Raw genomic sequence first — 12,083 nt, 5'->3', positions numbered from 1 at the left:
TCTAAGATGTAAGCTATTGCTGTTGTAAGCTGGTTTTGGCCATTAATTAGGAGTCCCATCAGATGCTGAGGAATGCTCTGCTCTTTATTGCTTTACATCCATTGCTGTGACTTGGATCTCAAAAACAGATTTTTTTTTTCTTTTCAACTTCTAAGTCATTTCCCCACTGCTTAAAATTCAAGTGTCTTTTCAGGCATATGTGCTTTTAAATCATTACAGATTGGTCTTGGGAAAGGTCCTTCCAGCAAAGCACAGTACTATCTAATCAGGATCGAACAAATTAATGCAGTGGAAAGTGTCTCCACTCAGAAGGCAGGAATTTATTTTTGGTCTTTTGACTTTGTAGCACACAAATCATGGGTTTTGGGGAAATACCTCTTGTTCTTGCCTTAAAATCAGAAAAGTATCTCTCTTCTTGGGTCTTTATACCTCACAGCAAGACCTCTGATGTTTTTTCATCTTCAGATAATAAGCTCGGTTGGCTTCTGGGTAGGTGACTTTGGAGAGTGGCAGCTTGTAGATGGCAGAGTTTTTTGTGGTTATTAACAGGAAGGTCAGCGCAGAGAAGCAAAAAGACCAGGTTCCTGATGGCACCCCAAACTGCAAAGAAAAATACAAACTGCCTATTTGCTATGCAACTTTTCATTTGATCACCCACTTGAACAAAACTCAGAGCCAGGCAGCTTGGAACAAGCTGTCTCAAGAAAGTCTTGACTTGGTTTTGCATGGAGTCTCTCCCTGGGGAGGCAGGATTTCTTTATGAGACCTTGATGTTAAGTGTTAACCTGCAACATCTACCAGCTCTGGTGAGAAGGCTGCCTTCTCTTTGTGCATCTGCAGTTGCCTTGCCTTCTTTACATGTGTTGAGGGCCTTTTTCTGAATTGCTTCAGGCTCAAAGTATAGACATGTCATTATATCAGAGGGGTTGAGGGCTGAGCTGTGGAAGATCATGCAAGCTCCGAGGATGAAAAGTGTTGATGACTGTAAATAAGTGCCCTGTTTCGGGATGATTTGACTAATTTGTTCTCTGAGTCTCAGTGTTTTTGCCTCACAAGCCAGGAAAATACTTGTTCCAAATTTGTCTTTGGAAAAAACCCCACCCTATAACTAATACACTACTTACCACAGACAACATGTTCATCAGTGTTGCTCCCAGGTAGGCACTGAAGAGCGCTGTGGAAAAGAAAAGTAATTCCCTGTGAGATCAGGTTCTCATCAAGGAGACCAAGCAGGGACAAACACTTCTCACAATGCCTTGGGTAGCTCAGCCAATGCTTATGACCACACCTGGACAGCCTGCTCTTACAACTCTTTCCTTTATGCTGTCCCCCTTCCAAACTGGAACTCATGGAAAGAGCAAAACAAAACAAACAAAAAAAAACCCACTAGCTGAAGAGATGAAAAATGTGACTATGGAAACAGAAGCTTTCAAAAAAATGCACTGATGTGAAAAGTATGTAGCTTGATGGATGGGGTTAAATAGGAAAATAACCCTTCCACCACCATCTCTCCTGCCTCCAGGGCTAGAAGGTGTGTCAATGAGATAAAAAGCTAAATCTTTTTTATATGAGCAGTGAATAAGAAATAGCTTCACTCCCAGTTCACTGTGATATTGAAATTTCGTATGAAATTGCCTTATAAATAATTCTTCAATCATTCTGTGTTGCCTAGCACGTGCCTTTGGTATCCGTTTCAGTGGAGGGGGGGAACTGTACTGCCTAACTACAGATGTGGCCTGAGCTTGAGCTCCAGTTTTCTCAAAAGGTTAGATAAGATTTTCTCCAGAGGAAGAATTTAAGCTGCTATCCATGGCTGAGAAAAAGACATGGCTCGTCTAAGTAACGTTGAAAAAGCAAAATTAATGCCTCAAAACTAATTTTAAAGACCACAGCCAATCAGCATCCACTGGTGGCCTCTTTCTCTAGAACATAAACTTTTGGCTGAAAGGAAAGGCACTGCTTTTATTTTGCCAGGGTATGTTAGAGTAATGGCCCCAGCATCGGGCTCCACCACCTTGCCTAAATCCATCTGCCTGTCTAGAGGTGGCCCTCTGGCTTCACCCCACTTCTTGTATAAAGACATCTTGCCTCACTTGAAGGGGAAAGTGAGTGTTAGGTGTTGGTGTATGGCAGTGGTGAGAATCCACAGGGTACGTACCGCAGGCAATTGCCAGTAAGTGTGTCTGCCAGGTGAAGGCGTAGAACATGCCTCCGATCGCAACGCATGAGAGGGAGCTGTTGTAGCCCCACAAGCCAGAGTAGATTTTGCTGAAAGGCGTCGCTAAACTCAGCCCTGGAAAAGAAGTCAAAGAGGTGTCATTCCCTGGCCAAAGAGAACCAAAGCAGCTGAGAAATGGCATAAATTCAGCATTTTAAGGGCTCTAGTCTGCATACTCCCCCTCTACTCTACCCTGGTCAGGCCCCACCTGGAATATTGTATCCAGTTCTGGGCTCCCTGGTATAAAAGGGACAGGGGATCTCCTGGAGAGAATCCAGAGAAGGGCTACAAAGGTGATTAAAGGACTAGGGCATCTCCCCTACGAGGAAAAGCTGAGTGAGCTGGGGCTGTTCAGCCTGGAGAAAAGAAGACTAAGAGGGGATCTTATTAATGTTTATAAATATCTCAAGTGTGTGACACAGGGGGAAATGGCCAGTCTTTTTTCAATGGTCTGTGGGGACAGGACAAGGGGCAATGGCCTCAAGTTGGAGCACAGGAAGTTCTGCACCAATATGTGGAAGAACATCTTCACAGTGAGGGTGACAGAGCCCTGGGACAGGCTGCCCAGGGCGGTGTGGAGTCTCCTCTGGACGCCTCCCTGTGCAACCTGTCCTAGGGACCGTGCTTTGGCAGGGGGGTAGGACTCGATCTCTGGAGGTCCCTTCCAACCCCTATGATTCTGTGATTCTGTTATATGCACACAGAATTCCTATTTGTAGCCATGTTGCTACAGCCTGAGACTAAAGCTGCTTTAGTCTAACGCGATCACATCTGGATTTCCCTGGTGCTGCAGAGCTGAACTGGGCCATGCGATTTCAGCAGAAGATACATGGAAGGTATATGAGCAAACAAGCCCACATGTGAACTGTAAATGCATCCCTGAGGCCTGCACATTCAGACTGATAGTTATGACTTTTATTAAGCTGCTCCCAAGCCCATCAGAATATACCCAGAAATGAAGTATTTCATGATAAAAATTCATTTCAGCCAAAAAACCCTCTGCTTTTTCTTTTGTTTTTTTCAGAAGATTTCCACCATCATAAAATGAATTAAGAGAATGGGGGAAGTCAATCAAAGTAATTCTTAAGACAAAAGTATGTGTGTGTGTATATATATATATGTATTATTTTTCAAGCAGTTATTTTCCAATGGAAGAAACATTTGTGATTATAAATGCTCCACTCATTATGGTTCTTTCATTCTCTATGCTTTTACATATCAAAAACATTTTAGGCATCTAATACTTGTCACACATCAAATCCTTACCTGCCAGCATCCCCACGGCTGATCCAATTGCTGCATGCAGACAGATGAGTGGAGAAGAGATAAATAAAGCAATCAGGAAAATTCCCCCAGTCCAGGGGTTATCGCAGCCGTAAACTTGACCCACTCCAACTGGAATGGATTGCAGGAGCTGCATGAGTTGGAAAAAAAAGAAGACAATCTGTTATCAGATTTATAATTTGAAAAAAAAACCCAACAAATCACCTATTTTTCTTGGCTGTGTTTGTGTTCAGCATTTGCTGGATGCAGTCTCTCTTCCTAGACTGTAAGTGGAAAGTTTGGACACTTCTCAGGAGACAGCAGGACATTTCCACAGGGTTTCCCCTTCAATGACAACAAGTCATGCCTTGTTCCCTAGCCATGAGCTCCTCTGCCAGATTTTTGCTCTACTGTCAAAGGTAAATGTGTTTTGTGAAGGGGTTTGCTCATCATCTTTACGTGTGCTGCTGACGTGGACATTTTTTCATGGTGTTTTGGACCACGGCAGTGACTCTAGGAAATGGAAGTGCTTAGGTAGGTGACCTATGAGAATGCCTTTGAGAAGACATTTTCCTCTGAGTGAGCAGCTCTGAGGATATGTTGGCCAAAAATAGCCAGGCCCGAATAACAAGACTTTGCTCAGTTAAGACTACATCCCTGATCTACTTAAATACCTGAAGCTCCCTTGGATTCCCTAGGAATACGAGTGAGAGTAGCTGGGTTGGTGAGGCAGAGCTTAATTTGGTCACACCTTAGGGAGGGTTTCAAGACACTTTTCCTCAAAATGTTGTCTTCCTCCCTATGGAACAGCCCATATATATGTGCCCATAAAATTATGCATCATGGTAAACCTTCTTTGAGAAATGTCACTCTTACAGATTGCTATTCAGTGTCAATTAACTTCCCTTCCTTAATCACTCCCAGGGAACCCCTCAAAATAGTCCACTGAGCCTTAGGGAAAGCAATTACTCGAGCATCTATATTGTTTACCATGGTATGAAGGAGAATAGATTTTTTTTTTTGAAAGGTCCCACTTGAATATTAACTAAGGATATTTGAACATGTGCCTGTGATCGAGTTTGTAACCATCCTTCCATCGTAATAGCTGCTTTCTCAGTTCTAATCAGAAAGATGCAATGTTATAAACACAGCACTTTGTACATGGGAAACTAAAATTAACCTGTGGATTAGCTGGTAGTCACAGCACAACCTAATCTATGGGCTGCTGATCAGCATATGCACAGACACAGGTAATTAGATTCCAGACGGTCTTTGAAGGTTGTAATTTAAATCCAACTGTCAATGAATGATACCAGATACCAAAAAGATCCTCATTTTCAAGCTATCAAGAATGCCAGTTCCTAGAGTAAACCTCTCTGTTTCGGATAACAGCTGTTTTATAAATGCAGTTCTGTATTTCCAGGCCATAATGCAGCAATTTAAGGGAAGATAGTATGATGCTGCAGTGGTTTTCTTTGTAAGTGGAGAAGGCTGTTATTTTCAGGGAGTCCTACCATTGTCATTTCAGCATCTGTCCAGGTGATGTTTGGTGTTTCTGTTGCAGGCTGAATGGCAGTTGTAGGGAAGAAGAGGTTGTGGGGTCCTGATGCAGCCAGGTAGAGGGTCAAGGCCAAGTTGAAAGGCAGGGTGAAAACAGGCAGGTCCCACTTAGAGAAGACTGAGCCTAAAGCACTGGCGAAAACAGGGCTGAAAGAAGAAAATAAAAATGGTCTCACAAGGAGCTTGTCAGCTAGGCAAAAAGAACCACAACAAGAAAAAAAAAACAAAAACCAAAAAACCTGCAGGACTTTTTTTTTTTTTTTTAAATTTTAAAGCTGTTTTATTTCTTCAGGTTTTCTGATAAAATCAGAGATGTGCTAGGGTTACTCAGTAGGTTTCTTACACTTCCCAGGGCATTTAGCAATGTACAGATTCCTGACACGTTACGAAATACGTGAGGCGAGTTTGGTGGCTACAAGAAAGCCAAGATCCTGCAGAGGAGTGATTTAATGGAGTTATTCCACAGCTCAGTCTTGGCGTTTAACTTTACTTAATTTTTTTTTTTCTTTTCTTTTCTTGGAAGTGGACTGGATTTAGGACACCCGTGCCAGGTCTGTGTGAGCTGTGAAGGTGGCCGTGTGTCCATGTTCAAGCTTATGGATCAGAAGTAAAGGCGGGAACATCAAAGTTGTGCTTATTGAAGCGGGCGTAATGGTACATGAACTTCAGGCAGACAGATGATATGTGTGGTTTAGCAATTTCCAACTCGACATTTGGGGGCCAAAGACCAGCTTTCAAATTTTTCGCTGTCCAAATACCTAGTAGATTATGGTGTCATATATATGACTAAAGTATTATTAGTTGTTTGCTTTCATTAGCATCAACCATCATGTCTTGGGACCGTTGAACAGCTTCTGTGACCGGAGAGGTAAATTTTCTTGACATTTTTATATGATGGCTTAAATAGATGAAACACTTGTGGTTGATGGTGGCAGGGAATGGTGAAAATAATGTTCCTCTTGAGACAAAAATGAATTGATGCATCACAGCAATATGGCTAACATTTAGGGCATTGAATTACGGATGATCAACCATTGATTTTCGTTTTCCCCATTGGGTTTATTTATGATTATGTGGGTGTTTTATTTGTTTTAGGATTACATTTGAGTACAGAAGTGCAAATAATGATACAGATTTAGTGGCATGTATGCGCCAGTTGTGTTTCTTTCCCATTGTAGCCTGTGAGTAGTGGGTAAAAATACAACATCTCAATCACAGTGTGGGGAAACTGGGGCTGGAATTAAGGAGCAAAGGAGCCATCCAACTTACCACATCATGGATACCAGTGCTACCGGCAGCAGAAGCCACCAGTAGTAGTCTCCCTTAGCAGAGAAGACGGACATGAGCAATCCCACCAAGACACCGTTATAGCCGTGCAGGCCTGCTGCAATGGCTGATCTGTGTGGAAGAAAGAACCATCTTGAAATCTTCTCCCCCACAGCTGCTTTGCTCAGATCACCCCCTCCCTTTCCCATGCAGATGTGATTCCACGTAATGATGACCTGCCAAGGCTCATGCAGATGGTGGGAAGATCTGTCTGGTCCTACCAGATCAGATCCATAGCCAGTGAAGGCTAGATGCACAATTTTCAGTCATTCAGCATTAAAGTCTGGTTTTGAGGGGGGAAAAGAATGGACTTACCTGTCTTGACCCAGAATAAGTGCTGTTAAAGTTGATACAACTGTTCCTAAACAGCCTGTGAGCGTCCACCATGGGTTCTGCACCAGGAAGCCAGCAACTACAACAAGCCCACTGAGGGGATTGTTGACAAACATCACCTGGGATATCCCACGCAGCACCCAGTCGAAAAACTGGATCATGAGAGGTTTATCTGGAAGACATTGCATTAAATGATTTAGAAAAAAACGACCCACAAACCAAAATATGCAGATGATACTGATTTAGGATGTTTTTGGTTTTGTTTTTTGAATTTTTGCTTGGTTTTTTTTTTTTTTTTTTGGAACTCAGGAAGAGATTTGGCAGGGGAACTTGGCAGTATGACTGAAGCAATGAATCAACAAGACTGCAAAACCTGACTGGGATTTATTATGGTCTATACTGAAGTCTTACAGCTGGAAAGCTGAGATGAACAGTGTGGTTGCCAGAGTCCCCTGTTATAAATTACCCTGGACTGGTTTCATATGAACCAGCTAATTTATGATGTCTGTGCCTCAGATGGCAAATTGTGTGTGTATCCCATTGCTGATTTATTATGGGGACCAAACACACCTACCTATGTGTAATTTAACTTCACAGTGGCATTAGGCTTGACAGAAACTGCTCAGCTGAAAGGACAGGGAGTGTTATGAGGAATGGCAAAGCACAGAATAACCATCCTGGTCTATGTTCTGTGGGACTAAATTCGCTTTGTACATGGCATGTTGGGAGGTAAATGTCATCTCAGTCATCCTCAAGATTTAAGCAGTATGTGGATCTCTGCACAAAGCTGATTTTTCTCCACAAAATAGAAATAAATCAAGACAGATGTAGTTTCTGTAAGGTTCTAACTTGAATCACACTACTGAGAAATTAGTTATTACTCCTTTGATGTAATTCTTCTTTGCAGACCCCTAATTAGTCATGATGAAGTAGCTTTACCTTTTAGCCAAGCTCCAAATTCCTTCATGTCTCCAGTGATGTACCCGACAGCTTTGCAGATTCTCTTCCCAGCTTTGCTCAGTGGATTCTGCTTTATTTGCTTTCTTTCCCCCTTGGTTTCTATCTTGACATCAACACTATTTTCCATGGTGATGTTCTGACCTTTTGGTAAAATTCAATGGACAAAAAAGAAAAAAAAGTTAGTTCATTACAATGCCTCTTAGTCATCCCTGCTTAACCTATCTACCACATATTATAGCTCACCATGTGTTATTCTGGAGTCCGAAAGAGGTAAATCCTTCCACTGGACAACTGATTCTCTTGTCTCCATGACCACAGTCCCTCTTCACGTGCTCTTGGGACCCCACGCTCTCCTTCCGGATTTTCATAAAGTTGTAGATTTGAACACCACAAGGAACCACTGAGGCTCGCATCACAGTGTGTTACATGACTTTAACACTCTGTTCAGCTATGCCACATTTTCTAGAAATCAAGCAGCTCTTGATTTAAAGGGTGACCTCAAAAAGAGCAAGATGGCAGTGGAGAACTCTGGCCTCACAGAAGTCAAATCTTACCTCAAAATTCAAATTGACTGAAGTTGAACACAGATGTTGGTAAAAGCTGAACAACAATCTAGGAAGCTTGCTTCAATGATCAAGATTTTACTGCTGCTTAACACCTCTTTCCAGTCTGGATTTATCCACCAGCTATCAATAACAGGCACCTAAAGTTAGATTTAAGGGTGCCTTACTCTGTTGCTCATGTGTTCGCACATACATTTTTTTCTGGGTTGATTGTACTTTTAGCTGCCCCATCTTTAGAAGTACCCAGCACTGATTTAGGAGATTAAAGGCCAAATTCAGGGCGCTTGCTTTTCATTCAGCTTTTCATTCTCCTGCTGAGAAGGGTAGTGATAGAGAGGCTTTGGTGGGTCTTTGGCCTCCAGCCAGGCTCAAACCACCACACCTATTCTTAATATGAAGTCAGCAAATTTAAACCAGCCCAACCTTTCCCAGGAGTGTATCCAGTTTCCTGACGAGTAGAACTAATTCTTGGTAATTGTTGAGACAAAGAAAACACAAGACAAGGTATGCTGTTTATGGGAATACAGAGAATCAGAGCTGCTTTAGGTCTCACTGGTGAGTAACAGCTTGTGCAAGAAGCAAAGAATTTAAGTTGTGGTTAGTTTAAATAAGAGGATACAGCACACAATATTTGAAGCTAGACTTTGGATTTTCCTGCAACTTAAGTAAGTGCCTTCTTGGCAGCTGTGGAAGAGGATCCATACTTCAGGACTGCAGGTGCTGAGTGCTTAAGCTAAAGCATCATCCTCTCTGGGCACTATACTTGCAGACATGAGGTTAAACAGCTCTGACTCTGTAGGGAAACGTCTGGTTAATGTACATCCTGGTGAGTTTCTTATTTTACATTACTAGAAGGCTGGTGGTGACAGTTTGAGAAGTAGTAAATATTTGCAGAAATAAGTAGGTGTTTTCTGCCCTCTGGAAAAGCTTGGGTAATGCAAGGATAGGTTCCACAAGAAGAGGCTGAAGACAGGACCAGTACACAGAAGAGTGTAGAATTTGACTTTGTGTGTGATAAGAAGTCAAGGAGCTTAGAGAAGTAAGGAAATAAAAGGATGAGTGTGTTGCTAGGGATGATGTCTCGGTGCTGGAAGGCTTTTTTCTGGCTCAGTTATAATTCATTACCTTGATTCATTAACCTTCGCTTTTCTCATATTTTATTCTGAAATAATGGAATAAGTGAATTGGATGCACTTTCAGTTAAATCAAAATTTCCAGCCAAGATAAATGCTCTTCATTTGGCAAAAGTGCATTTACATTTTCAATTTAAAGAATCTTTCTCTTTATGTAATTTGAGCTTTTTCTGTTACTAGTCCAAACACTGAAGGGCTGTTGGATGTGCATTTGCAGACTGATGTTGGGTGTCCTGTGCTGGCATGCCTGTTACGTTTCCCTGCATCCTGAGTGAGGAGCTGTTTGCACCACAGGAGTCAGGAGATATTCTGCAGTGTGGGGTGTTACGTGCATGTGAAGTGTCAAATTGGAAGCCATACTGAAAAAAAAATACAATGCTGCTTTGCTATAGGAAGGCACTTAAGCACATACTTAACTTCTCAGTGAAGTAGTGTGAATTCAGTGCTTTGCTGAATCTGGACCTGAATGATGGGGAAAAGACTTCTCCCACGTGGATACTCCATTTTTATGCAAGGTAAATTTAACCCCGGGGTATATAACAACTACATGCCCACAGTCCCTGTGAGATATGAAACCTTTTGGCTGCTGTTGAGCCTGACTGACAGTGCATGGGCTTTGCTGCTGGCACGGCAGCTCTGTGAGGCAGTAACACATGGTGCAAGTCTGAGACTGGCGGACTCCTTTGCTCTGAGCTTGCATGGACATAAATCAGATCAGCCTGATGCACTTGGCACAGCCAAAAGACAACCAGGTGAGTCACTTCCACCACCCTGGCTTGAACTTCACCCCCAACAAAGGCTGTGTCAGTGCCTTTACATACCTGTTCTTAAAGAATATTTGAGATCACTGTGATTAGGGGGTCCCTGGTCAAACTCATATTCGTTATGTCTCTGTCTATCAAGCAATGGGTCTCTCTAGAAAACTTGGCTTCATCTTTTCTGTCAGTTTATATATGCTGAAGGAGAAGAAAATAGTTACAATACACCCCTATCAGCTGCAGAGAAGCCTGGCATGTAATGGGTAAGTGAAGAGCACCCCTGGTTTCAGGTGAGGTCCCCACAACACTGCAAAGACCCAGATCCAGCTCTACTGTCTTTACTGACACCTGAAATCACACCCCAGTCACTGTGTCAGGACAACCTCCTGTGCATGTTTGTCTGGCTATCACCACAGCTGCGGGCTTGTCCCATCTGTCCAGAAACACAGAGCACGGAGGACTTGCACTGTGTCTACTTACTTGTCCAAAGAAAGTACAAAGGAACAGCAAACCACTTGGAAACCTGAACCAGCATGGAAATTTTGGGGCATTTAAAATAATTTTGGACATAGTAAGAAGCAGTAGCTGCCTTGTATGCTCAGTTAGACCTACTGATTACCTTGAGGTAGGCAGTAGGTGAGAGCTGCTATTTAAGAAAGGACAGAAGAGAAACAGTGTCTCATCCCAGAATAATGGAGGTGCTCAGAGAATTTTAAGACAGTGATGAATGAATTTTGCTTCAGTCTGAAGTGTGCATGTTCTGATGGGGATTGTGTGAAGGCCAGTCTACAGCAGGTGTTTTGAAGATCTGCTATTGAAACTAACATTTTCAGCCAAAGTGGGCTTTCTTGTGTTCTTAGGCTGTGAAGGAGGCAAATGGAAATAATTGTGAAAGGACTGTTCTGCTGGAGCAGACTGCCTGGCTTCTGCAGGGGGGAGAGGGTTAAAAATATATATATATGTAAAAAAATATTCCTTACTTCTACTAGTCTGGGAAAATGTTTTCTGATCTCAGATTCTTCACTGAAGGCTGTAAATCCTGCTCTCAGAGGCACAGCTTGAGGTGCACCACTGCCTGATCTCATGTACACTCTGCAGAGGTGCTCCAGACAAGCGTTGGGTAGGAAATGCTCTGCGGGCTCCCGGTGCTGGTGTGTTACAGGTGTGATATGGGAGCAACAGCAGGACCGAGGCAGAGCGAGCCTGAGTGTGATTTACATCTCTGTGGTGCAAGGAGTGATTTGTGTTCTGCTGCCAGTGCAGAGGAACTACTTAAAACTGTTTTCCCATGGTGTACTGTGGAAAGTGAGAACCAGATTTGGGGCACTGCTGCTTTTCTTCAGTGATTCCAGAGGTTTGCTGCCTCCCCTTTGTTTGGTGTTGGGTAATACCTCTCTCTGACATCCTTTGCTGAGAATGCTCATGTAAGCAGCAAGGAAAATTTCGTAGCTAGAGCTGTCTAAATACTTTGGTACCCACGAGGAAATGGAACCTGTGATAGTAGAAAAGGAAAGCAAAGCAGAGCAAAGGATGTTTCTCATGAAAACGAAATCATCAGAAGCAGCTAATCTATTGGTCTTTTTAAGTAATCTTTTCAGAGTTAATAAATGTCCTGTAGCAAAGTACTGATATTATGCAACTCCATGGCTCCCTAAATCAATTTCTCTCTCTCTTGTGTACACTTCTTCCATGTCACGCTGTACCTATGGCATCTCAGTAATGCCTCGTTAAAACTGCAGCGAAGCAGGCTCCGTGCTGGTGCTGAGCTCCTGCAACATCTGGCCTGCAAATACTCATTCTTTACTCGCCTGCTGAGGTCGAGACCAGCCCAGTCACACACTCCTTATGTGTTGTGCATGGTAAGAGAGGTGCTGTGCTTGCAGGAGGGAAAGGAACGGAAGATTTTGTTTGGCTAATTGGTTTAATACTCTCAGGTCATAGTTATTTCCAGGCTGGCTTTTATCTCTGA

General features: G+C 42.8%; 1 protein-coding gene across 1 annotated transcript in view; it reads right to left on the bottom strand.

The window, feature by feature from the left end:
- Window positions 1-389: 389 nt before the first annotated feature.
- LOC311203785 (urea transporter 2-like) overlaps window positions 390-12,083 on the bottom strand; it is a 35,578-nt gene continuing 23,884 nt past the window's right edge. The window contains exons 7-14 of the mRNA XM_084278542.1: window positions 7,640-7,801; window positions 6,683-6,872; window positions 6,311-6,439; window positions 4,996-5,188; window positions 3,485-3,632; window positions 2,159-2,293; window positions 1,125-1,174; window positions 390-600 (exon numbers count right to left, since the gene is read on the bottom strand). Of these exons, the coding sequence (XP_084134668.1) occupies window positions 424-600; window positions 1,125-1,174; window positions 2,159-2,293; window positions 3,485-3,632; window positions 4,996-5,188; window positions 6,311-6,439; window positions 6,683-6,872; window positions 7,640-7,801 (1,184 nt within the window). The 3' untranslated portion in view covers window positions 390-423. The remainder of the gene's footprint in view (window positions 601-1,124; window positions 1,175-2,158; window positions 2,294-3,484; window positions 3,633-4,995; window positions 5,189-6,310; window positions 6,440-6,682; window positions 6,873-7,639; window positions 7,802-12,083) is intronic.

Source organism: Gallinula chloropus (genome assembly GCF_964237585.1).
Source record: "Gallinula chloropus genome assembly, chromosome: Z".
NCBI classification, from domain to species: Eukaryota; Metazoa; Chordata; class Aves; order Gruiformes; family Rallidae; genus Gallinula; species Gallinula chloropus.
Note: the sequence above shows the minus strand (reverse complement) of the source record. Positions and strands in the feature narration are given on the sequence as shown.